Source organism: Psammomys obesus, unplaced genomic scaffold (genome assembly GCF_907164565.1).
Source record: "Psammomys obesus unplaced genomic scaffold, mPsaObe1.curated_primary_1811, whole genome shotgun sequence".
NCBI lineage: Eukaryota > Metazoa > Chordata > Mammalia > Rodentia > Muridae > Psammomys > Psammomys obesus.
In genome coordinates, this window is record NW_026585504.1 from 7,663,817 (window position 1) to 7,690,859 (window position 27,043).

The 27,043-nt window shown below is 44.4% G+C and overlaps 1 protein-coding gene across 1 annotated transcript in view; it reads right to left on the reverse strand.

Moving 5' to 3' along the window:
* Window positions 1-27,043, reverse strand: part of Mertk (MER proto-oncogene, tyrosine kinase) — a 97,655-nt gene that overhangs the window by 26,412 nt on the left and 44,200 nt on the right. The window contains exons 5-10 of the mRNA XM_055615352.1: window positions 24,841-24,927; window positions 23,064-23,179; window positions 15,969-16,152; window positions 10,532-10,683; window positions 3,040-3,193; window positions 1,694-1,847 (exon numbers count right to left, since the gene is read on the reverse strand). Coding sequence (XP_055471327.1) covers window positions 1,694-1,847; window positions 3,040-3,193; window positions 10,532-10,683; window positions 15,969-16,152; window positions 23,064-23,179; window positions 24,841-24,927 — 847 coding nt within the window. The remainder of the gene's footprint in view (window positions 1-1,693; window positions 1,848-3,039; window positions 3,194-10,531; window positions 10,684-15,968; window positions 16,153-23,063; window positions 23,180-24,840; window positions 24,928-27,043) is intronic.

The following is a 27,043-nucleotide window of genomic DNA, read 5'->3' on the forward strand; positions in this document are numbered from 1 at the left end:
TGGAACCCAGGTCCTCGGCAAGAGCAGCAAGTGCTCTTAACCATAGAGCCATCTCTCCTCCCTGACTCAGCATCCCTTAAGTGTGACAGAACATAATATTCTTCACTCTGGCTCACAGAGTTAGAATTGGTTAGGACCTTGGAAGCCACTGGGAGACAGACAATAGCAAGGAAGCTGTTAAGAGGCTCACCTAAAGTGACAGAAGAGATGCTGGAAAAGAAAAAGACAGTTTTAAATTGGGGTGCTCAAATAAAAACAAAACAAAACAAAAAAACAGTCTCTATTTGAAATGGATAATTACAGAAAATGTGAAAAGTTAGCCAAGGAAGCAAGGGAGGGGAGGAAAGGAGGCAGGGAAGGACAAAGGATGAGAAGAAAACCAGTAAAAAGCAAGAAGCAAGCCGCTTTTAGCCATCCAGGGATGCTGTCCCTGCAACTGCCCCTGTGGTCCCTGTACATACAGCTGGGGCATCTTTCTCTGAAAAGGCTGGAACAGAAGTATTAGGAGTTTCAGGCCTTTTCAAATTCTGGAATCCTGGAACCAAATCTAAACACGAAGCTCGTACCCACTCACACCTACTTCAGACACAGCGCAAAGGTCTATATCACTTGCAATCATTTTGCACATGAAACAAACTTTCCAAATGTGGCATCATGTTGGCACTCTGTTTCCAACTTGAACCAACTGGTAATTCATATGTTCAGTTTGTGAATGTTTGGGCTGTACCTTAAAAAAAAAATAAGTGGGGGCTAGGGAGATGGCTCAGTGGTGAAGTGCTTGATGTGTGAGCATGAGGACATGACTTCTGACCCTTAAGGCCACATAAAAGCTGAGCGTGGTGGTGTGCGCTTGCGGCCCCAGAGCTGGAGGAGAAGAGAAAGCAGAATTTCCCCAGCTAACTAGTCAGCCAGCCTAGCCGAAACCTTAAGGCCAGGCTTTAATGAGAGCCTATCTCAGAAAATACAATGGAGGAGGCCTGAGAGATGGCTCATTGGGTAAAGGCACTTGCTGCCAACACTGACAACTTGAGTTCAATCTCTGGAGCCCTCATGTGGAAGAAGAGAATTAACTAGTTCTTACAAGTTGTCCTCTGATTTCCTTATGTGTACCATGGCACATATTACTTTTTTTTTTTTTTAATTTTAGGACTGTGGTTAGCAACAAAGGAAAACAGCTGATGCTAACCTCTGGTCCCCACACAGGCATGCACAGGAAAGTGCAGACAGACACACTGTGTGAGCATCTGCCTACATCACACACACAATAAACAACAATGGGTCTATTTTTAAAGCTTCTCATTCGGCACTACTCAGTTTGCATGGTGTGGTGTATCTTACCGAAGCTCTTCTCTGTGAAAGAGTCCATTGTAGGGCTGGCTCCTACTGTCGCTGACTCTGCAGGAACGGGTTTAAGTAGGGAAGTCGCCTGACTCTGGGGTCTGCTTAAGATAGGACAGGCAAAGAGCCCAGCCAGAGAGGCACCAGCAGCCGTCATGACAATGCCATCAATACCGGGAGGTTTTTGGGTTTTTTTTGCTTTGCTTTCCTAAGGCGTGGTTTCTTCCATCCTAGCTCTGTGTAGACCAAGTTGGCCTAGAAATCACAACGATCTGCCTGCCTCTGCCTTTTCCAGGATTAAAGGTATGCTCCACTATTCTTACTCAAGGTTAACATTTTTAAGTGAGATACTTACCCAAACTTTGTTTCCTGGATTCTTCTTCTGATAGCCAGAGAAATATATAAAATCAACCCAATTAAAATAAACCCACAAAAGCAGCCGAGGATGATGAGCATGGACTCGGTGTTGCCAGGTGCTGGAGTTGATGAGGGCGCGTAATCTACCCTGCCTGGAACAAATCCAGAACATGAATTGGGAAGAATTCTCTGCGATTCAAAATACATAGGATACGTTGGCTTGCAATCCTTTAACCTTTTCTGTGAGCTGTGAATGTAGGTTGTTCTTACTTCATGCAAGGTGAAACAATTCGGGCTTTTAACTATGAGTGAAACTAGGGGCTGGAGAGATCGTTCAGCGGTCATAGCACTTGCTGCTCTTGCAGAAGATCCAGCAAGCATCCTTAACCGCTGTTCTAAACCTCAGTTTGTAAAGCTGTGCCTTTTGAATCCGCTCTCTCTGTCTTTGAGTTTCTTCCAGGTAGATGCCCTTAGTCTCCCTAGCACCAGGAACTGTGTTCCCAGGTACTGAGTCTAGTGGTTGCAGGAAGGTAATTTACCTCCTATTTAGTACTAAAAGGGAGAGCCTGCTTGGGGATCGCTGGGAAAAAGACAGACAAATGAGTCATGTGCTCTCCGGTCTCATCTGCTAGTGGGTACAAAGGGCATGTTTGGCAAGAACCCGAAAATGAGTAAGTCATGCTGAAAAAGATGGCTGGGCATGGATTTTTTACAACAATGGTTTAGTACCAAACAATCCAGGATGGGTTGGAGTCAGAACAAAGATGGCTCCTCTGGTTTACAGAGGCATGAACAGCACTTGGCCCATGTGAGGCATCATGGTGGCTCCTTGCCAAAGAACATCCCTGCAATAGGCAAGAGGTAATATGCATGGTTGGGCATTTAGTTCAGCCAGCCAGGGCGGTATGAGGATGGCATCAAGAGGAAACACTTCATATTCTCTGAAGATCCAGTCACAAAGCGCATTACCTGAAGGCTGAATGGGCAAAAACAAGGCAAGCAGTAGCTTCAAGCAGAGCAGAAACAAACGTGGTGAACTAACAGTGACAGTCAGAGGCCGCTAAGGACAAGTGGTATTGCCTGTCCAGAATGCAGTGCCATGTTCCTTAAGCCAAATTTAAAGGGTAAAGTCCAATTCTAAAAGGACGAATCTTCCTCACAAGTTATTAGCACTGACAATAATGGCGGGAGTGTGGGAATTCTCTGGAGTTACTCTGAAGTTCTTTATCATTGCAATGATGCTGTTTAGTCCTTAGTTTGTGCTTGTCAATCAGTCATCATTGCACTGGTCTCACTAGGCAGTCTGAGCTCACATTCTGCAATCAACACCCTGCCCCGACTCACTGTGTTCAGGAATAATTATTTTCACTGGTTCACTGAAGGGGCCAATGCCCCCTTTAGTAATGGCCGCAATCCTCACTGTGCAGGTGGCATTGTGGATTTGGATGGGAATCTGAGCCCAGCTGCCATTCTGGCCGACTTCTTCAGAAAGCTCTTTCTGGTAACAGAGAAGAAAAAAGGAAATGAAACACCGAGGCATGGGGATGTCTCCCTAGACAGCTACCCACATGCCCCACAGTTCCTTCTGAGGGAGGCCACCCATTCTCCATGCACAGGGGTCATGCTTCCGCAAAGTTCCTTCTTCACAAGGGCCATTGCCAGGGATACGTCAGGGTGGGTCACGAGGTTGAGGGTGGCAGCAACTTCAAGCCTTGGGAAACCAAGATGCTGAGGGCATGGCCCTTACAGCGGTCACTTAAGAAACTTCTGGAACAGAGGGAACATGGTGAGGATGCTTCTAGCACAGTGGTTCCCAACCGGCCTGATGCTGCAACCCTTTAATACACTTCCTCATGCTGTGTGGCCCCAACCATAACATTATTTTCATTGCCCCTTCATAACTGTAATTTTGCTACTGTTATGAATCATGATAAAAATAGCTGAGATGCAGGATAGCGGATAGTGACCCCTCCCAAAGGGGCCGTATGAACCACTGTTCTGGATGTTAAGAGCAGAACCGAACCCTTGACACCCTGTGTGCACAATACCACAGACTCACGCTGTCCTTTGGCACTCTGCACCCGCTAACTGCGCTGGATTCAGCCCAGCTGAGCTTCTGTTCTCTGAGGTCCTGGGGAGTCTGACTAAACACTCTAGATGGATACATGGGGGAACTGATAGCCTTTCCCTCCTCATGCTTGACAAATGGACAATGGACAATTTGTGCAATTTGAGCTTTTTCTTTCTAAAGCTTTGTTTATTTTGTATACATAACTGTTTTGCCTACATATATGTCTGTGTGCACCACATGTGTTCTTGGTGACCTTGGAGGCCAGAAGAGAGTGTTGGATCCCCTGGAACTAGAGTTACAGGTGGTTGTGAGACACTGTGTGGGTGCTGGGAATTGAATCTGGGTCCTTTGGAAGAGCAGCCAGTGATTTTAACAGCTGAACCACCTCTCCAGCTCCAATTTGTGTACTTTTTGAGGCCTGGGTTTACTTTTGCTGCTGTTGTTTTAAAGCCATTGCATGCAACAGTGAGCCACTAAGAGCCAGGGAGAGAAGCAACCATAAGTATGTCACCTTCCCTGACACACTCCTCAGGCTGCCCATGCCTCCATGATCACGATGCTCTCTGTTGGGGGAGATGTATTTTGGGACTAGATCTTTCACTTTTGTTATATTTTTTCAATCATAATATAAGTACATAATTTCTTCCTTCCCTTTCCTTCCTTCCCTTTCCCTTTCCTAAGCCCTTCCATCTACACCTCCTTGCTTGCCTTCAAATTCGTGGCTGCGTTTTTTTTGTTATTGTTACAACCATATATGTATATGTATTTACATATATTATATATATATCCTTAAATATAACCTGCTCAAGCTACATAACATTACCTGTCTGAATATTTTCAGGGTCAAACAAAGATGACAGCAATAGACATGCCAATGTGACTAGGGGAAAGCAAATGAGGCCTCAGCCCTATGCAAAGAACTACATGCTTAGGGAATGCAGAGAGTGGGAGTAATAGTTCTCCCAGGGAAGACCACACCAATTGGCAATCCAATACCAAATGGGCCCAGGTCTTTGAAGTGACAATTGTAGGGTTGTCCATCTGAAATGAGGCTCTGGGAACCCATCTTCATCTCTGGATAGAGGAAGATTGATTTCAGACAGAAATAACAGGTCATGTGGGGCACAGGTACCACAAACCATCTTTGGACTAGAGGTGTGGTTGGTGGCCACTTCATCTTGGGTTCAGTAGGTCTCAAGCCAGTCACTTCCAGAAATGGTGCAGGACAGAGCAGGCCAGTCATTCGTGTCCCAGAGAACACCCGGTTTGGCCTTTCTGAGCTGTTTCCAAATCTAAACTGGAAGTGACCCTTACATTGAGCAAGTGAAAGAAATGAAAAGGGAGATTCTCCCCTCCCCACCCTTCTGCCCCAAGGCCTGAGCTCATATTTGCCAAAGATTTCTGTAGTTGTTAAATAAACAAAGGAAAAGTTCGCAGTGGTGAGAATTGCATATCCTGGGGTGATCCTTTTCAGATAGAAAGTGTTTTATTTTGATGGTGGGTTAGTTTGTAATTGTGTGTTTAATTTGGGGGTAGATAAAACTGAAAATCATTAGGTAGTGTAACTCCACAGTCCACACCCTGAGTCCAGGGGCACTGAAGTGACTCAAGCTTCTCATTGAGAAGGACACAGCACAGCCCTGGTCCTGATCACTCTTCAAAGCACAGGGCTTCATGCTAAAAAGGGAACTGGATTTGCTTCTGTCTATAAACTGTTTTTTTCCTACAAGGACTCAAATGTGATGCATCATTTATAAGAAATTAATGTAACAGAACATTTGTCCCTTGGGATCTGCACAGAGTTGATTCCCTATACAAGATGGCAGGGTGTGTGTTCAGTGGTGGGCACATGTTTAGCTCAAGGGATACTCTGGGTTTTATCTTCAGTATGCATACACAGACACGGTATACCTGGGTACATCTTACTGTAAATTCCTTTTGAAAAAAAAATTTTGAGAATTTCATACACAAGCACTTACATAATTTCCTTCATTTCCTCTCAAATTCATAACCTCCTCTTCTTTAATTTTTTGTTTTGCTTTGTTTTTGAGACAGAGTTTCTCTGTGTAGCCTTGACTGCCCTGGACTAGCTTTGTAGACCAGGCTGGTCTCAAACTCACAGAGCTCTGCCTGCCTCCACCTCCCTGAGTGCTGAGATTATAGGTGTGCGCCACCACACCTGGCTTCTTTAATTATTATTGTCACACACACATAAATACAACCTGCTGAGTCCATTTAGGGTTGCTCATATGGAAATGTATTTAAGGTGGCCATGGGATTGGACAACTGTCAACTATCGTGGTGTCCCTGGAAAAGACTGAGTCTTCCTCTCTTGGCAGCCACTGACTTTGTAGCTCTTGCTGTAGGAGTGGGCCTTGTGAGGTTCTCCAATCCACATTGGCATGTGTGAATGCTCTGATAACTTGTAAGACATGATAAAGTGTTAAGAGCTGCTATGTCACCTATCTTGTTTTTAACAATACATTTTTCATATAGTATTGCTAGTGTTGTTAGACTGTTTAGGGAATAATGACCCAAACAAAATTTTTTGTCCTTTGGCTCAAACCCAGGGCCTTGTACATGATGAGCATGTTTCCCAGCACTGACATACATCTCCTAGCCTCAACAAAACAAGACAAACCCAGGCCTGGTGGTACTCACACATAATCTCGGCAATGGGGAGTGAGAGGCAGGAGGATTGCTAAAAGTTCCAGGACATCCAGGGCTACCTAGTAAGGTCCTGTATCAAACAAAACAAGAGAAACAAATATTTTGAGATTCTCACTATGCAGAGCTGCCTGGCCGGATGCTCACTATGTAGACCAGGCTGGTCTTGAACTGCCGGCAGTCTGGGGAACCACAATTCCCCAGTGCTAGGATTACAGTACAACCATGCCTGGCTAGGAAAACAAAATGCTTACTAACAAGCATGACTTGTTTTCTAAATACTTCCAATCTGTGATTAATTGAATCCATGGATGTGCAAGTCACAGATGTGGAAGACCAACTATTGTTTACAAGGCTTACTTACTTGAGGCCTGTAACTCCTTATGAAAGCCCCGAGAGGTTATTTTTCCTTTCCACCCTCTATTCCCAAGGTGTTAACACAGGAAAAGTGCAGGGAACAGGGTGTGGCCTGGCAAATGCCACCACTGCCTCTAACTGTCATTGTTTGGACTCTAATGGATCTAATGTTGCCAACTGGCAGCAGTTGGGAGACCGGTCATTGATTATCCTGTTTGAGGGGTGGAAGTATAATGAACATTAAATGATCAGAAGGCTATCTGGTACCCATTTTAGAGGAGACGTAACAACTCTCTCTATGCATGTTTTAAATGGCCATTTAAATAGAGCTTAGAAGCCATTCGTGCTTTAAAAGCTGTGCACCTTGGTAGATAGTTGTAGCCCCAGATACTCTGAAGCCTGACAGTCTAAAAACACCGGGAAAGCCCCATCGATTTAAAGAAATCCTGCTTTAAAAAATGAATGTAGGAGCTGGAAAGATTACTCAGCAGCTAAGAGCATTTGCTGCTCTTCCAGAGGACTGGGGTTTGGTTCCCAGCACTCATGTTGAGTGCCTTACTCCAATGTGCTCTTCGGTCTTCCTCAAGGGCCCCACACATGGCATACAGTCACAGAGACATACACTCAAACACATTAAAAACAAATCTCAAAACATGAATATAGCGGTGTGGTGGTTCATGCCTGTAATTCCAACACTCAGGAGGTAGAGGCAAGAAGATCTCCGTAAACTTGAATCCAGCCTGGTCTACACAGTGAATTCCAGGTCAGACAGCGATACATAGTAAAACTGTTTCAACAAAACCATAAGAAAACAAACAAACAAACAAACCAACAAAGGATGTAATGTAGCCTGCTGTTTGGATGTGCTCATATCCATATTCTCAAGTCCATCCTTTAATTCTGATTTTGGACACTGTGAAATCAATTTAAGATTGGATCACTATCTATCACACATATCCTGTCTTGGAGTTGTCAAGATGCAGAGCAGAACCATTTTCCAGCTTGCAATGGTCAGCTCATGGGCCAACTGCATATTTCTCTTTTAGTGAGCTTTCATTGTTCCAACATAAGGACTTGAAAAATCTGCTAATTTTTTTTTTCAGTTAATGAAATCCAATTCACAATATGGCTTCTGAATGCAATTTCCCATAGTTATTTTTAAAAGTGACTTATAGAAGTGCAAATGACAGGACTGTTGTGAGAGATGACACTGTCTCAGCTGTGGCCGTGACATCCTCTCATCAATGACGATGAAGAGAAAGTTCTGGAAATGAGCTAGGTCTCTGTAAACATCATTTCAGATGGGTCAGCGTTCCTCTGGCCCTTCTCCAGGACCCCCTCTCTGCCTCCATGCTCAGAACAGGAGACAGAAGCGTAATTGCAGCACAGAATGTCCTTTAAGTAACGTGACCAACTAAGCCTGTTATTGTCACGAGGCACCAAGTACAGAGTGGGCGCAATGCAAATGACCTCATGACTGCATGACCTGACTTCCGTGAGGAGGTAAGTCACCGAAAGGTCGCGGCCTGAACTGTGTGTACATTGTTCTCGCTGCAGAGGGGACCCCGCTGAACAAAGGGCAAAGAGAAAGCAAGGCATGGCTGGGTGGGAGTGGCGATCAGCACACTAGGCCGTCAGGCCACTGTCGTTCATAAAGGTTTCGCCACTGCTCTTCGAATGCTGAAGCTCAGGAGGTCCCTTTTAGGAAAGAGGCTTTCATCCAAACCAGAAGAAACAGCTCTTTAAGCATACTGGCTTGTTTCAGAGATCATGTGGCTCTGCTGGTATCTTCCACCAACGGAGAAAGACGACATTTCTACTGAACTGGACAATGGCCAAACCTTTCTGCCCTGCACTAAGCATTCACCACTGTGGAAATGCTGCACTGTCTGAGCCAGTTACTGTCTCAACTCAGCCCATGGAGAAATGCAGTCAACTTTGAGACACTGGGACAAATGTCTTGGGACAAGCCTAGGGAATGAGAGGCTTGTCATAGGACTGCTACAGGTACTCGGCTATGGTTCACAAGAGGTAGAACATGAATGACTAAGCCCTCATCTTTTTCTTCTAGTCCATCACCTACTGCTTCCAACAGCCTGTTTTCTTATACAAAGGAAAAGAAAGAGAAGAAATCCCAATTGTTCTTTTGGGGGAAAAAAAGCAATTTTTATAGATACTGGATAGCATGGAGTTGGGAATGATGGGAAAAAAGCTCGGACCAGGGCTATAGCTGTCTACTTGTTTATTCTATCCCTCTCTCCTGCCAGGGAGCTTTGTGAGGTTCTAGACACATGCAATAAAGAGGCTAAAGTTGGGACCTACCACCAGGGCTAGATGGAGGAGGACTATGATGACACAAGAGCATGTTTTCCATGACCACAGTAAAGGAGGATGAGGAAGAACCAGTCCTGTCACTGACCAGTGTGTCCACCTTCTCTAGGCTGACTTCTGTTGCTGTGGTAAACACTGAGGCCAAATCCATGTGAGGGGAGGAAAGGGCTTATTTTGTTTTACTTTTCTAGTTCACAAGCCATCGTTGAGGGAAGCCAGGGCAGGAACTGAAGCAGAACCCATGGAGGATACTGCTTAGTGGCTTGTCCTCAGGTTTATGTTTAGGTAGCTTTCTTACATAGCTGAGGATGACCTGCTTAGGAATGGTCCTGCCCACAGCGGGCTGGGTTCTTCCACAAATAAAGGCTCGCTGAACCCTCTCCTCTGGAGGCTGCTTGCTCTTTGCCATTCCCTACGAAGCTAAGAATGTTCCATGACAATCTTCTTCAGAAATGAATCTCCAGAAATCTCCACGAGGCTGTGAGTTGCCAGGATGCTAAGACCTGTAGCTCCTGCCTACAAGCTATGATCCTATAACAGCCTAAATCCCCTAAAGACAAGAGTCGCATGATAACAGCATAACAGGATGGTCTGGTGCTTTGTATTTGATTGTTAATTAATTTGCTCTCTGAGGTCCTTGTGTAAACCTTGCTCCACCTAATTTAAAGTTGATTGGTTAATAAAAAATGCCTACACATCTGGGCAGGGCAGAAGTTAGGGAGGCGTGGCCAAGGGTAGAGTGCTTGGAGGAGAGAAGGATCTTGGGGAGAAGGAGACAGGTACCAGAAGAGGAAAGAAGCAGAGAGCCACAGTGGAGAAGAGCACACGGCCGGCACAGATGGAGGAAAACAGTCCGGATGAAGAGCATTAGCAAGTATTTTGAGATTATGGATGGTAGGTAGCCCAGATAGAAATTATTAGAGCAGATGGCATGGGATGGGGGCTTGGAAGGTAAAGGTAATATCTACCTTGCCCCAGGTGAAATAAGACTATTCTAAAATCTATTAGGTATCTGTGTCTTTCATTGATTGTGATAGCGGGTTAAATAACACTGCTATCACAAGAATTATAATAATATGGGGCTAATAATAATTCTAGAGCTAATAATAAACACTATTAGACCATACTTTTAAATTATCTATAACAGCACAGGATAGTTTTTAAGTACCTATTTGCTGATAAATTAATAAAAGGGTAAATGGGGTAGTGAGAAAAGCCCCGGAAGACTCCATAGAATTTCCTAACATTTCAGTCATCTCTAGTTTTTAACCACATTGTTCGAGTCCCATTGAAAGGTGCCTTGCCCTGCTCAATCAGAACAATCTCCACAAAATGAAAGCTTCTGAAGGCAGAATGCAATCGGCGACTCAAAAGGAAATGACTAAGTGTGCTTGTAGGGTGCAGACTTACGGAAGTCCCCGCGCTCTCCCACGTGTGAGATATCCGGTAGCCCACCAGTTCCCCATCCTGCCGCTTAATTGGAGGCTTCATCCATTTGATATCCACATTGTTGTTAGATTCGTTCAGAAACACGGTGACATTTAAAGGTGCTACCGATGGAGCTACAAAAGAGAGAGAGATGACCACACGGAAAATAGCACGCAGATTTTTATTTTCTTCTTGGTTATTGAGAATTTGGGTTTCAACTGTTTTATAAGAAAGATGCAAACTAATGGATTTACCCTACCCTCTTTCCAATTAAGGACCATTTAGAGCCAGGCAGTGGTGGCACAAGCCTTTATTTCCATAATCCCAGCAACCTTGGGGGGTCGTAACAGGACCATCACAAGTCCCAGGCCAGTGTGAACAACTTATCGAAACTGTGTGTCTCAAAATACAAAGTAAAAAAATGGCTGGGGATATAGTTCCTTGATAGAGTGCTGGCCTAGCAGGTCTGAACTTTAATCTTCAATTCAGAGGAAATAAAAAATTCCATAAGTAGAGGATAATATGGCAACATGGCTGAGCTAAGAAGTAGGAGGATCTTTGTGAGTTGGAGGCCAGCCTGGTATACAGGGTGAGTTTCAGGACAGCCAGGGCTAACACAGAGAAACCCTGTCTTGAAAAACAAAACAGTACCACTATGCCTGGAATCCTTTTGCGAAGACTCTGACTCCTGTCTGCACCAGGAAGATGTTGTTTTCAGAACCAGCTGGCGCCTATCAACATCACTAACAGGCTGTGCGGATGGCCTGCCAATGACTCTGTGTACACTGCTGTTGCTAACTGTAAATTACTGATAAGTCTTTTTTGATATTTAAGCTATAGTGAAAAAAACAGAGATACCACAGGAGTTTTGTGTGCCCACTCTAGGTGGCGATGGGGATTAAACACAGAGCTTTGGGCATGCTGGCAAGCACCCTGCCAACTGAGTCACATCCCCCGCTCTCATGTAAGTTGTTACAAGTAAGGGTTTGGGAGGCTAAATCCTCAAGATTCACTTGCTGTTTTGATAATGTTATAAACACACAGGGTAGGCTAATAACAATGAGGAAGTCTGGGAAGGGGGAGGCTGGTGCTCACAGATTCCTCCCGTAAAACCTAATACAACGTAAATGTTATAAAAATAGCTGTTATATGCTGGGCGGTGGTGGCACATGTCTTTGATCCCAGCACTCGGGAGGCAGAGGCAAGTGAATCTCTGAGTTTAAGGCCAGCCTGGTCTACAGAGCTAGTTCTAGGACAGCCTAGAACTCTACAGAGAAACCCTGTCTCAAAAAAAAATCCTAAATGAATAAATAAATAAAATAGCTGTTATGCTACATTGTTTAGAGAATAATGACAAGGGGGTGAAAGCCCTTTCATTTTCAATATGAATGCAATTGATTTTCAAATGTTTTTCATCCTCAGTTACACGACTTTTGAAGATGCTGAACCTGCAGATAAATGGAGCCAACTGTGTATGGTGTATGCATATATAAAATAAGTTAGAAAAATTCAAGACTATGAGTGCAATCTCTTGGGGGTGAGGATCTCACTAGGTAGACCAGATGGCCTCAAAAACCGCCTGCCTCGACCATCTGAGTTCTGTGACTAACGGCATCTGCCAACATACCTGACTTTTTGACCAAGTATTTTATTTCCAATAAATTACTCTACATATGCATTATACTCATAATAGCATAGTAACAATAAAAATGGGATATATGCAATACTCAGGCAGAAAGTATAAGATGAACTTTAATATATTTCCCAATGGAAAATTACTGTGCAGCCACTGAAGGTATATTGATATTAAAAAACCAACAATAACAGGAAGACAACACTACACCAATGGGATGGAGGAAATGGCTAAATAGTACATATTAGATGAATCCCCCCTTGGTTCTTTTAAGGCAGGGTTTCTCTGTGTAGTCTTGGCTGTCTTGAACTCATCTTGTAAACAAGGCTGGTCTTGAACTCACAGAGATCCACCTGCCTCCCAAGTGCTGGGATTAAAGGTGTGATATTTCTTCATTTCTGCTGTATCCTCAGACAAACTCACGAAGTTAAAGAGAATTTCCACCTGGGAAATGTCAAAGAGCCAAAACTCTGCTAGTGAAATCATTTACACACTTACAGATCTGTTGTAGAATTTATGAATAAGCATAGCTAACTAAGAAGGTCTTTCTGTCTGCCTCTTCCAAAGACCCCTATTATATCCACGAGGTGGGGAAGGGCAGCTGTTTAAAAGATATAAGCTCACAAGGCAAAAGGAATCAGCCACAGAGGATTTTCTCCACATATGTGAACACTGAAAAAAGAATCATTAATTCAACAAGCCAATTTCTCACTGCAGCTGGTTCTCCATTCTTCAGGGAGAAAAGACAGACCAGCGAAAGTCTAGGGAAACTTTCAGGGAAGTCATGGAACAAATGCATACAGGGCAGAGACGCCAACCCAGATGGGGTAGACGGGGTGGGGTGAGGGTGGGGAGCAATTGTCAGCCACTGAGTGAATGAAAATTAAGACAAAACAAGGCAGTAATCAATATGTGCAAAGAAAATAAAAGCAAAAGTGGCCAATGAAAAAGAAAACCTTTAAATTAGAAACATGCTTAGCAAAATAGTATTTAATAAAAGGACTAGAAAATAATAAAGTAAATATTCAAGAAGTTAGAATAAAAAAGTAAAGTATGTAAGTCAATTTGAAGAAGAAAACCACGAAATGGATCAAAGAAGTCGCTGAAACGTCCCATACAATTTCAATGAAAACAAAGCAGAAAACATTCAAAGGAAAATCATGCAAGGAAAAATCTAGGGCCAGAGGACTTGGCTTCCCAGATTAAAGAGGCCACTAGATACCCACAATAATGCCTGACACACATTTTCCATCACAGCCTATCACAGCACCAGAGCAAAACAAAAAAGATATTCTAGAAAAGTCAACGCAGAAAATATCCCAAGCAACCAAAAGACAAAAAACAAACAAACAAACAAAAACCTCAAACAAATAAAAAACAAAACACAAAACCTCAGAAATAACTAATATTTTGAGGAGGGGAGGGTTTCTAACCTGACAGTCTACATTCAGAAAAATGACTAACCCAGGATGAGGCAGAGCCATGGAAACCCTTCCTGTCTTCATTCTCCTTGAGAATATGCTCAGCCCAGTGAGATGGTTCGGTTCAACACAGAAGGATGCTATCTATCATGAAACAGGTAAAGATGCTCTCGCCAAGCCCGATGACCTGAGTTTGACCCTCAAAACCTGCAAGGTAGGAGGAGAGAACTCACTCCCCCAAGCTGTCTTCTGACCTCAGCACACATGCTATGGCACAGGCCTGCTCTTGCTCGCTCTCTCTCTAAATAAACAAATAAATAAAAATAAGTGCCATGAAAATCGGGGAAAGAAATCAAGAAAGATAAATATGTAGGACAAGGCAAGAGAGGCCTCATAATAACTCCAAGAGAAGACATGGGAAGAGTGGTGTGAAAGGGTCAAAGGCATCAGTGCCCATAAGGCTGCTCAATCAGACTAGAAACCTTATGGTTCAAGGTCATTGGCCAGACCACACAGAATGGTCTTGTCTCCACAGTAGTTAATAACTGACCCTATTCTGAGCAATGCTGTGGTCTTACTCAACAAATCTTAAAAGCAATATCCAAGAAGACAAAATGGTCTCTCACTGGCTCACCTGTGTCCTAAAATAATGCTAGCTGTCTACAGGAAATTCTTCCAACAAGGTAGAATTCTCATGGTTCTACCAGTGCTAGCCATGATTATCCACACTATTTGTCTTAGTTAAGGTTACTATTGCTGTGATGAAACACCATAACCAAAAGCAAGTTGAGGAAGAAAGAGTTTATTTGGCAGACACTTCCACATCACAGTCCATCATCAAGGAAGTCAGGACAAGAACTCAAACAGGGGAAGAGCTGATGCAGAGGCCATGGAGGAGTATTGCTTACTGGCTTGTTCAACCTGCTTTCTTATAAACTCAGGACCACCAGCCCAGAGATGGTGTCACCCACAATGGGCTGGGCTCTTCCCCATCGATCACCAATTAAAAAAATGCCCTGCAGGCTTGCCTGTAGCACAATTGTATGCAGGCATTTTCTCAACTGAGCACCACTGCATTATGGGACCTCCAACAGTCTGTTATGCACATAACTGAAGTCCTTAAAAGAGAGAAGTAGAAAGGGAAGAAATATACAAGAAGTGGAAATTTGTACATAGCTCAGTGATAGAGTCTCTCTATTATATGCATGAGGTCCTAGATTTAGTCTATAATACCGTAAGGGCAAGATAGTAACCCAAATGTTCCCAAATGAGATATAAACTACAAACACAGATACAAGGAGTCCAATGAATTTGAAGCACAAGAAATATTGGTAAAATGGAGCTAAAGTATATTGTTGTGAAATTGTTTAAAACCGGTGCTAAGGAGAGAAATGGAGACAAGGTGCATCTTTACAGAGAGAGGAACAAAATCAGGTGTACCACCAACACTATGGTGGAAACAAAGCAAGAAAGGAAACAGTGGAACATTGTGATACACTAAAAAGAAAAACAAGAACTCACCCCGAGCCCTTTAAAACAACAACACAGCTCTTTCTGCTGCAGTGATAAACATCAGGATCAGAAACAACTCCGCAGGGAGCTGGAGAAATAGTTAGTTCAGCGGTTAAGAGCATCGGCTGTTCTTAGAGGTTCTGAGTTCAATTCCCAGCTCCATGTGGTTACATGGAGGCTCACAGCCATCTATCATGAGATCGGATGCTCTCTTCTGGTGTGCAGGTGTACATGCAGATAGAGCACTCACATACATTAAAAACAAAAAAAACCCAAAAACTCCACAGAGGGAAGGGCCCATTTTGTCTTATATTTCCAGGTCACATTGCCTGCAGCAGAAACCACGGAGGAACCGCTGCTCGATGTTTCGTTCCTGGTTGAGGCAGGAGGGTCTCTAAGAGTCTGCATAGCAAGTTCCAGGCCAGCCAAGACTACATCGGGAGACCTTGTCTCAAACAAATAGCCCAACTAGGACACCCTGTAGACAACTGTGAAGCTGGGATTTTATTTAATAAGAGAATGACTTTTTCCCCTTGGGTTGCCTGCTATGAATAATAACTGTGCATTGTGTGCAAATTGAAAATGATACTGGCCTTGAAAATGGTACCATAGTCTTCACACATAAAAGAAAATGCTATATACACATAACATAGATAATGTTTTTTGTTTGTTTGTTTGTTTTCACTCAAGCCTCTTAAAATACTAAGAAACTATTTTCTTTCCTATTTTACTGGCTACCCTACTAAAATGCACCAAACAAGCAGAGCACACACAACATCAGGGGTTTGGGGAAAGGCTTGTCCGATCACATCTTGGGGGGGAGGGGGTGTTAGTTGTGTATCTCAGGAATTACCTCCTTCTGTTGTGCTGGCCAGAATCCAAGGGCTTACCGCAGACCAGCCAATTTCGTTCCGACAGGACACACCGATGCTGTAATTAGCCAGGGCTTGCAGCTGCTGGATTTCATACAGATGTGGCGAGGCAGAGGTATTAAAGATCATGACTGGGCCGTTACTCAGCAAATCAGCTTCCTTGACCTGAATAGAGAGTACAGATGTGGAGCAGCGTTAGTAAGGCAGGGAGAATGTCAGACTTGGGCATGCAAATGTTGGAGGCACGTAGCCCTCTGTGCTGGAGGAAGGACCTGCTTCCATTCAGGACACACACAAACCTTCCTGTCTGCATGACCTGTGTTACTCATGTCACGCTGGCAAACAACTGGAGCCTTCACGAAAATGTCTATACTGTGGAGTTTCACTGTGGCAGGCAAATAGTTACTGTGATAATTATATTATTAACATATTAATAATTATAAATCACATGTACTCATATAGAAAGTAGGGCCCCTCGCAGATTCACCTTCAGTTCTTGTTTTTGTTTTTTTTTTTTTTTGAGACAGAGGTTCTCTGTATAGCCTTGGTTGTCCTGGACTCACTTTGTAGACCAGGCTGTCCTCAAACTCACAGCAAAAGAATCCGTTCTTTCATTTCATAGTATCTGGCCCTTTAAATAATTTCCAGAGCTTGTTTTAGTAGATGGATTTTCTTGGCTTTTATCAACACTCTTGTCTTAAGATAACGTGAAAAACAAGTATAAAACATCACTCAAGCATGCTTTTCAGTTCTTCATAAAGAGTGCCTTGCTCATATTTTTACCAGACTCTGTATCACAATGTACTTCTGATACAGTACTGATGGCTTTGCTGAGATGATATTATTCCTGTTCAGTTTATCTTAAATTTAAAAGCTCACAGCTTGGGGTTGGAGAGATGGCTCAGCAGTGAAGAGCACTGGCTGCTCTTTCAGGGGTACCAAGGTTCTATTCATAGCACCCACATGCTTGTGAGCCAGCAAATGTCGGTCCTGTTAAGTGACTTTAGGTCCTTTGGAAGAGCAGGAAGCTCGCTTACTCACTGAGCCACCTCTCTAGTCCCCTTTAAAGTTTTTGTTAGCATATGCCAATTAGACATATAATGGGTTTATTATAACATTTTTGTACATGTATATAAATGTGTTTTGATTATAACCAATCCCCATTATATTCTCTTGTTCCCGACTCCTTTCTCATCCTGGTCTCCCTTCTACCGTTATGTCTTTTGAAAAACATTATTTATTTTTATCTTACATGTATGAGTTTCCTTTGCCTGCCTGCATGTATGTGCACCACACACATGCCTCGTGGAGGTCAGAAAAATGCCCCAGATCCCCTGGAGCCAGGAGTTTCACACAGTTCCGAGCCTTTATGTGGGTGCTGTGTCCCCGACCTGGCTGATGGCAAAAGTAAGTAGCACCTAACACCTGAGCCTGAGTGTCCAGCGCAATCGTGGCTTTCCGTGTATGTATGCGTGTGAAATGAGTTTCACTAGGACTGTTTACAGGAGCACGGGGGAGGGGTTATTTACAGAACCACAGGCACCCTACTGTAAAAAAGTTCCCCCTCCCCAGCAATCATAAACTGCCTGTGAACCCTCGAAAAGGAGTGAGGGCCCCACGATCTGCTCCCTGCTGACAATATTAACTGCCTATCAATTCTCAGCAAGGAGTAAAACCTTGCCTACTCCACGACATGGTGCTGGTGGGCCCAGTCTTGTGCAGGTCTAGTGTAAGTGACCACAGCTGCAGAATTCAAGAGTGCAATGGCCTTGTCATGCTGGAAAGACAACTAAAACACATTTCTAATTCCCAGAATTATGCCTTGTTCCTGGTAGAACCATCTGGATTAGTCAGGGTTATCTAGAGGAACAGAACTGATTGAATAAAAATATACATGTACAGGGGATTTATTAGAATGGCTTACAAGCACAAGCTGTGATCTAGCTAGTCTAACAATGGCTGTCAATCAATAGAAGGTCCAAGAATTCAGTAGATGTTCAGTCTATGAGGCTGAGTGTCTCATCTGGTCTTCAGTATGTGCCAGAATCCCAAAAAAAATAGACTCCAATGCCAGTGAAGGAATGAACTTGCCAGTGAGAGTGAGCACAGCAGACATTGAAAGCTTTCCATGTTTTCATACAGGCTGCCAGCAGAAGGTGTGGCCCAGATTAAAGGTGGATCTTCCCACCTCAAAAGCTACGGATTAAAAGCAGGTCTTTCCACTTCAAATTATTAAATTAAGAAAAAATTCTTCACACATGTACCCAGCTGCTTGGGTTTTAGTTTATTTCAGATGTAGCCAAGCTGACAACCAGGAATAGCCATCATACATACCATCTTTGCATCTTCTTTTCACTTTCCAGTTGGAAACCCTAGTCATGCTGACTTTTGAAGAAGTAAATAGGTCTTAAAGAAAGACAAAGTCTTCCTCAAGAGAATGACGATCCTGAGGCAATCAGAAAACTCTTATCCAACAATACCAGAGCTCTCACCAGTATGACATTCAGGTGTTGTTTTAGCTGTGACTACCCCCACCATCAACTGCAGACACACGTAAGGAAGGTGTGAGGTTTCGGGGTGCTCTATATTGCGGGAAGACCCCATCATCCTTGAACTGCTGAACTCCTTTTCTTCTGAGGGAGAGGTCAGTAAGTTTACAGCTTACATTTTCCTCTTCTGGCTTCTTGGTTCTGTGTCTACAATCTCATTCTCAGGCTGTTTTGTGGAGGAATCCACATGTACAAACGTGACTCCCCAGATGGAGGCACAGCCTGTCCCCAGCCACTCTCATCTCCATCCCACACCTGCCTTTGGTGTGCCACGGTGACAAAGGCAGTGTGTGACTATTGTCTAGGTTCCCTTTTGAAGGGCTGTGGCTTGTTTACAGTTGGCCCACACACATGCTAGCCAACTGCTACCGACACCTCCGAGCCTCTTTAAAGTGTCTATTTTGAGAGTCTTGCTAAGTAGCCCAGAATGCCAGCAAACTTGCATTCCCCTTTCTCAGCCTTCAGGTAGCTGGGTTTACAGGCACACTGGGATTAGCAGCCACCATGCCCAGCCAAAACCTCTGTCCTTCATATTCTGTAACATGAGGATCCCTGCTCTTGCCTTGAGTTGGCTTTAATAGTGTGACCTTTATTCTTCTTCCTCTCCACTCTGATAGAAACTCAACCTTAAGGGCATGTACAGTTGTCTTTTGGGGTGGGGGGAGGATGAAGAGCTGGGATATATGGGAAAAGATGGTTTGTATCTCATCTAACAAACCTTTCTCTAATCTCCTTAAAATGTTTGTTTCCTTGTCTTTACCACCCACCCTCCACATGCCACGGTTTCCTCCACAGTGCCCTCCAAATACAAGTACAAGCACACAGAGCAAAAGAATAGGATTTTCAGCAACAATCTAATCCTTGGCCAAACCCCACTGTGTCCGTTATGCATACCTCCTGTTTGGGAATGAGGTTATGGGAATGGTGGTAGTTTCTCCACCACATGTATATGTATTAAAACAACAACAACAACAACAAAAAACAGAAAATAAAACAGAAGCAACCAAAAGCAATTTTTTGGGGAAAAAATCTTTAATCCAAAAGATGAATTCCCTTAATAAGGGAAGTACAATAAGGGAGGGCCATGGATGTATAGGGTTGCTCTGTCAGGATAAGTGTGCTTGCAGCTTAGCACAGGACCATAAATAGACATTTTGGGACATTTTGGAGTCTCTTGGTGGATACCATGAGGGTGGTGTGGAGGCCGAGTTCCACCTCTGACTCAGACCTGGTGGGTGACAGGAAGGTACCAGCTGGAGCCACTGCTGTTTGAGAAACAGGGGCCATGTGCTTATCTTGGGGGTGGCTTTTTGGCAGAAATTCCTTTTTGTTCTTTCATATTAAACTATGCACTGACTTCCTGGTGACCAACCAGTAAAACTAAGGTGGAGGGAACCTTTGGCTCTCTGCCCCAACCCCATTTCCGGAACCCTAAGAGAACATTTATAGGCAGGTTCTTGGGAAAAGATAGGTTTTCTAAAACGGCCCTCCTCTGTGAACCTTGGGAGAGAGGAGGGCGTAAAATGGCAAGAGGCACATGAGGGAGCTAAAAACAGAAATGGAACATGTGTCCCAAAAATGGGTGAAGGAAGAAACTATAGTCAGGGTCAAAGGAAGTGAAAGGGTGTGTCCCAACAGAGTACAGCCCTGAATCCCATCCAACACGTTCATTTCAGAGTCACAGTTTAAAATGGTGATGAGCTGTAGCCAGTACTTGGTCCCTTCAGGAAGGGGACATGCTGCAGACAAGTTCTAGATGCCCTACAGGGATGCCACAGGGAATAAAGGGTGCTCTATTTAGTGTGATGTTTTAATATAGGTAAGTATCGAGATGGCTTGTGTCATTTAGGTGGATTTCCTGTGTCATTTGCTCATCTAACAACTCCATCAGAGATGGAAGGGAGAACGAGTGAAGGGAGGCTGAGCTATCTGGGGGTCTGAGTGCAGGATGACCACATCTGGCCACCACACGGTCCAAGGTGGACGAGGGAAGCCTGCATGTGTCTGCCCTGCGGTGCTTTTTCATATAGTCCACCACTGTGCAAAGCCACAGCAAAGTCAGGGAGAGTAAGCAGAGCCGGTGTTTGACCCTTCACCCTGAGTGCTCTCGGCCACCCCGCTGTCCCACCCCACCTCATGCCTCCCCCGAGATTCACCTCTCACAGTGGTGGCAGGGCAGCCAATCTCTCTCAGAGTCTCCCTAAAGTTGGCCACTCTCATGAGAGACGGTATGCCACGCCCTCTCTGTCTCCCCACACTGAGAGCACTCCTGACAACTGGCTTACACTGTCCAGTCTCTGGCAGTCTCAGGATAGGGCATACGCTATGTCATCAAACAGGCCTTAATGAAGTTTCAGATTGCTGAAAACACGCTGGGCATTTTCTAACGGAACATTAGAAATAAATTAGGGGTTTGAGGAGATGGCTCGGTGGGTAAGAACAGTTTGCGCACAAGCGCGAAGACCCAAGTGCGAATCAACAGTGCCCACAGGAAAAGCTGACCGTGACCTTGCGCACGGACTCTGCCACCCAGCCCTGTGGGGGCAGACGCGGGGGCATCTCGGAGCCTGCTGACTGCCAGCCTTGCTCCTGGTTGCAGTGAGAGAAAAAGAACAGGTAGAAGTGCTAGAGCGGGACAGCAGGCAGCCTCCCCTGGCCTCCACACATGCACGCGTGCACGCGCACTTGTGTGTGTACTCACACACACGAGAATCATTTTTTAAAAAAATTAGAAGTGTGGGATTTAAACACATTCCTAAATAATCAAGAAGGCAAAAATACACGAGGTAAAAGATAAAACGAAAGCAAGCGAGATAGCCCCCGAGATGAATGAAAACACAGCAAGGCAAAAAAATCTCTTGGGACACAGCTAAAGCCATGTTTATACGTGTACTGTGCCTATCAGCCTCAGCACTGTGGAGGCAGAAGCAGGAAGAACAAGAGTTCATGGCTATTTTTGGCAACAGTGAGTGGAAGGTCAGAATAGACTACACGAGGCTGATTCTGTCTTAAAAAAAACTTCATCAGGCAATCGGGAGGATTTCCCGGTGAGAGGCCGTGGATACAAGAAGAGCGGTTACCAGTGCTTGGGAGCTTTACAAATAAAGTCGGGCAGGAATTCAGCAAGGCTCAAGTGGTAGGGTGAAGAGCATTTTAGGGAGAATGCCTGTTTTTATTTTTCAGAGAAGGGACAGCTGTCAGTGTAGGAGGCATCAAGAGCAGAGAAATTCATTTCAGTTGGTATGAAAAACATCTGGTTGTCAACACAAAATTCTCTGGAAGTCATTCCCCAAAATTAAGTTGGCCTGACTAGCCTGTGTTAGGTTAATGTGGTTGTCCTTTTTTAATCTAATTTTATTCATCCTTCTCCTTCTCCTCATCATAGGGGGCCCTTGTGTGCCATGGTACACAAGTGGAGGTCAGAAGACAACGTTCAGGACTCAGTTCTCTCCTTCTACTGTGGATTCCAGGTTATTAATCCGCTGGCCTGGTAATGAGCTCTGGTCTGTTTGTTTGTTGTTTGAGACAGGGTTTCTGTATTGTGCTGGCTGTCCTGGAACTCATTCTATAGACCAGGCTGGCCTCGAGCTCAGAGATCCGCCTGCCTCTGCCTCCCAAGTGCTGGGATTAAAGGTATATGTCACCACCTTCCAGCTGGTTAATGAGTTTTTAATGAGAAAAGTGGGTATTTGGGAAACGAAGAATTATTCTATCCCTATGCATGATAAAGGGCAAGGCAGAAGACACTGATACTGTGGGCAGACAGTCCCTGGGTGACCGGTAGCTGAGTCTGGTCGGACTGTGGAGTTAGTAGCTCTGAGCTCTGATGCTGGCATCAGATCTCCAGGGACCTGAATTCTGGTCCTGTCACTCAGACAAGGTGAGTGCGCTGAGCCCACACGTCTCCTGTGTTTTAAGCAAGAGGTACATATCTGCAGAATGCCTTGGCCCTGGTGGGCACTGAGTTTTCATGAAAGGAACACTCAAGAGCACAGCTTATATCATGACAAGGGTAACTCACCCATATTTCTCCCAGCCCTGTTCCATAGCAACTTTAGGGAATGTTAAGAACAGTTCAGGATCCTGCAAGGCCAGCAACCCCCTGGTTTTCCCAGGAAAGAGGGGCTTCATTTATCAGCCCACAGGACCCACCTTGGGTTGGTGCAACTGTCCTTCATAACACCAGGATGATCCATACTGGGTGGTGTGTAGTCTCTGGACCCTTGGTCACAAACCAGCTCTCATTCAGGGATGTGCCTTTGTAACTTATAAAGAATTATCCCTGGCCTCGTGGCCTTTGTCCTTGGAAACATGTTTCTTTCCTGGTTGGGTCCTGGGCCATAGAGCAGCAGCGCAGCCAGAGCATTGAAACAGCCCATGACGATGGACACTGAGAAGGGGAGTGGAAGGGGGCCTGAACAGAAGGGGAGAAACACCTTCCATGCCTACCCTGGGGAGGAGGAGGGAAAGACAGAGAGCATCACACAGCACCACACAACCTCTTCCCTTTCCATTCGAAAGACTTACCTGAATGCTGCAGTTCTGGAATGGAGAGTAGCCATCAAAACCTGGGACCCAGGAGACCAGGATGCCGTGTGCTGTACTGCTGAGGATGTGGACTTCAGTGGGCGGGGAGGGGATTGCTATGGAAAAACAAAGACACAAACATCCGATCGCAGTTATAAACCACAGGAGGGCACAAGTATCAAACCTGTGGGTCGAGACCCCCTGGGGATCAAATGACCCTTTCTCAGAGGTCTATTAAGACCATCAGAAAACACAGATGTTTACATTATGATTCATAACAGCAGCAAAATGACAGTTATGAAGTAGCAACAAAATAATTTTATGGTTGGGGGTCACCACAACATGAGGAGCTATATTAAAGGATCTCAGCATTAGGAAGGTTGAGAACCACTGTGTTGGACAGAAGGGGTCTTGCTTGCTCTGCTATAAGTTTTAAGATAAATGAAGGTCAGAAACATGACCTTGACCTAAGTGCTAGAGAGACAAGGCAGAGGACCAGAAGTTCAAGGTCACGTTGTCTTTAAATAAACACAGAGAAATCACACAAGCTTTGGAAAAGGATAGAGTTTTTTCAAGACATGTTAGGTGAGATTCTGCACGAAGCATAAATTTTAATGCTTCCCATTTTACACGTGTTTAAACTCTAAGAAGTTTAAGTCTCAGACTTAGCAGTCTGTCTTTCCCTTTCGAGTTGACACCACTTGTGGATTTCTGAGATTCCCAGCGTGCCTTTTGAAAACTGTAATAGCGGAATTTGTGGAAAAGGAAGGAAGTTATACACTTCCCCCATGAGCCACTTTTGGTTTGCTTTTTTTTTTTTTTTTTTCCCAATGAACTTTTACAAAATGCTGTTTCATATTCTTCATCCAGTTCGTTTACTGAAAGTGAAATCAGAATCTTTCATAACTCCTCCAACAGTTTTAAGGTCCCTTCTCTGACTGCCCAACCTTTAACTTATTATTTAACATATTCTACCTTTTCCTTGTGTTGCTTTGATTTCCCAAGGATAAGAGGAAAGAACCATGAACCCAATATTTATTCCTCACTATCTAAAGATCTATCCGATAGTAAAACATAAAATGTGCTTGAGTTTCGCTGAGTAAGAATGATGGTATGAAGATAAAAATAAGGTGGAATTTGCTGGTGGGGTTTCCTTTCCTTCCAAGTTTTGGGTTTAAATACAGGGTAGAAGGACAAGGTGAGGGACAGTAATGTCCACTAACATCTGCCTTTCACTCTGTTGCTCTGTTGCTGCCAATCATCTGCCCAGTGAGCTCCCATCTAGTGAAATGCAAGCTCATGGGAGGTAAGATGGAGAAGGAAAGGAGAAGAAGAAGGATGAGCATCTGCAGTGCCCTCTGCTCTCTCCTCCTAGTTGTATGTCTCCCCCTTGTAAGACTTGGATGAGGCTCAGGTGGCCCAGTCCTCACACATTAGCACTCCTGGTGAACCCGCCACTGGGCGCTTCAAGGGTTAATGAGGACAAGTGCAAGGTAGACATGGGAAAAGTGAAAACAGAAGGAAAGCTTCTGGCTTATTTTCTCCTTGCTACACCAGCTATATGTATGTGCCAACTATGCTGTGGGTGTTTTACTTGTATTAAATCATCAAGCCTCAAAAATGGGTAGGCTTCATAATTATTCCTTTTTTTTCCCCCAAAACACTGATACCAAAGAGGAGAAAAAACCAGTCCACTATTACAAAGAAAGCCAGACTCGAGCCCGAGTCCCTCCTCTGCCCCCAGGAGAGGCTGAAAGCCCCTGGCCTTCCCGATTACCTTTGATGTTGATCTGCACACCCTTGGACACCGTCAGCCCTTTGTCATTGTGGGCCTCACAGCTGAAGACTGCCGTCTCTGTCAGACCTGGGAAGGAAGGGCACTCGTGAGATTCAAAACACATCAACAGGTTGTCCTGGACTAGAAATCTGTGGCTTTGCCAGCCTTTATTTCTTAGTTCACAGCTGCTAACCTAAAATGTAAAGTTAATCTAAAAAAAAAAAAAAAAAAAAAAAGTAGTGTGACAGCTATAGGAAAACAAACCTACAGAGAAACTACAGGTACCCACAGCAGGGCAGCCCTGGACCCAGAGGCAGCTGTTTTCATCCGTCCACTCCTGAATGTCAATGTATTGTCATTCAGACTTTATGCTGGGGGAAGGGGGGAAGGGGTACTGAAACACCATCTCTCTATGTAGTTCTAGAAGTCCTGGCATGCACTCTGTAAAACAGGCTGGTCTTGAACTCATAGAAATCTGCCTGCCTCTGCCTCCTAAGTGCTGGGATTGAAGGCACGCAGCACCACACCCAGCCAGAGTTTAGTCACAAACATAACAGTCAACACCCAGGCACATGAAGGCAATGAGGAGGGCTCATCAAAAAGATGCAGGAACCAAGGGGAAGGTTTCCCAGCGGTGGAGATCATAGTCAGAGCAAGACAGTAATGTATGTCATTACCAAGACAGTAAATTGTAACCCGAAGTATGCAATAAAATTTCAAGAGTAGGCTGTATGGATAAAAATGGCAGATTAAGTGAAAGGAAGATAGCAGACAAGTTTCCCACAGGGAAAAACTTCAATGTTATGTAGATTGTCCTTCCTTGAGGAAGTGGGTGGGGTGTGACTTACACAGTAGGACAGCTTCAGGATGGAGACACCAATCAAGGAAACCCCTGCCAGGCTGGTCAAGGGTCACACCTGCCGGGACTGGTCATGTTGACAGAATGTACCCTTGGATGATGGAAATGGTAACTTCACTTCTGTGACATTCCTTTCGAAATACCAAGTTGTGGGACAGTCTACAAAACACCTGACCAGCAATCCTCAAAACCACCTAGGCCAAGAAAAACAAGGAAAGTGTGGCCACGAGGTGTCTAATCAGACAGACCTAGATGACTAAGTGGAGTGTGGCTTCCTGGAGGATTCTGGGAAGGAAAAGGGACAGGAGTTGAAATCTAATAAAAATGTATCACAATTAGGACATCAACTGTAACCAATTTATTGCACTAATATAGGATGTTAATAGTAGGAGGAAGTGAGGGAGGATGTATTAAGATTCTTTGTTCTATCCCAATAGTTTTCCTAAAAAAAATTTTTTTTTATTGTGTGTATATTTTCACAAGTGCATGCATGTCATGGCACATGCAGAGAACACCTTTCAGGAGTTGTTTTACTTTTCTGCCTTGTTGAGACAGAGCTTCTCCTGTTTCTGCCACTGTTCAGCCCTTCCTGGCTAGCTGGTTCACAAATTTAAGGCAACTCCCTGTCTTTGTCTCTCATCTCACCCTAGAAATGCTGGGATTACATATGTGTGCCATCAAAACAAGCCTTTTCTGGGACTTCTGGGGGTGGAACTCAGGTTCCCAGGCTTGTGTGGTTGATGCACTATGCAGCTGATCTGGAAGCTTCTGTATCTCTCGGACACAAAAGCAGTACCATCAGGAACTGAAGATGGAAACTTTTTTTTTTTTTTTTTTAAATATGCCACAACTTGCTTTTCACCTAAAAAGCCTTATTTTGGGGAATGGAGAGATGTCTCCGTGGCTAGAGCATGTATTACTCTTGCGGAAGACCAGAATTTGGCTCCTGGCACCCATGTCAGGGGGCTCACAGCTTCCTGCAGCTTCAGGACCCCAGGGGGTCCTCCAGCCTGGCCGGGCACTTGACTCACTTGCACTCACAAGCACAGGTACCCACACGTGGACCTACACGTAACTTAAAACAACAACAACCCACAAAAACTCACTCAGCTCTCTTTGGTCTACATACTGCATTAGGAATTTTCCATTCTGATATTTTTAAATCCTCAGCTTGTCACTAGTAAGCTGAACTTGAAAAATGAAAGGGAGGGGGAAAAAAACTTCTACAGGAGGGGTAGCAGTTGCTAAGCCTAGAAAAGTTGTTCAGTATCGATACCCACGGGGCCAATAATGTGTCAGGGCTACAGCCAAGCAGTCACTGTGTTTCAGAGGATTATGTAAGGG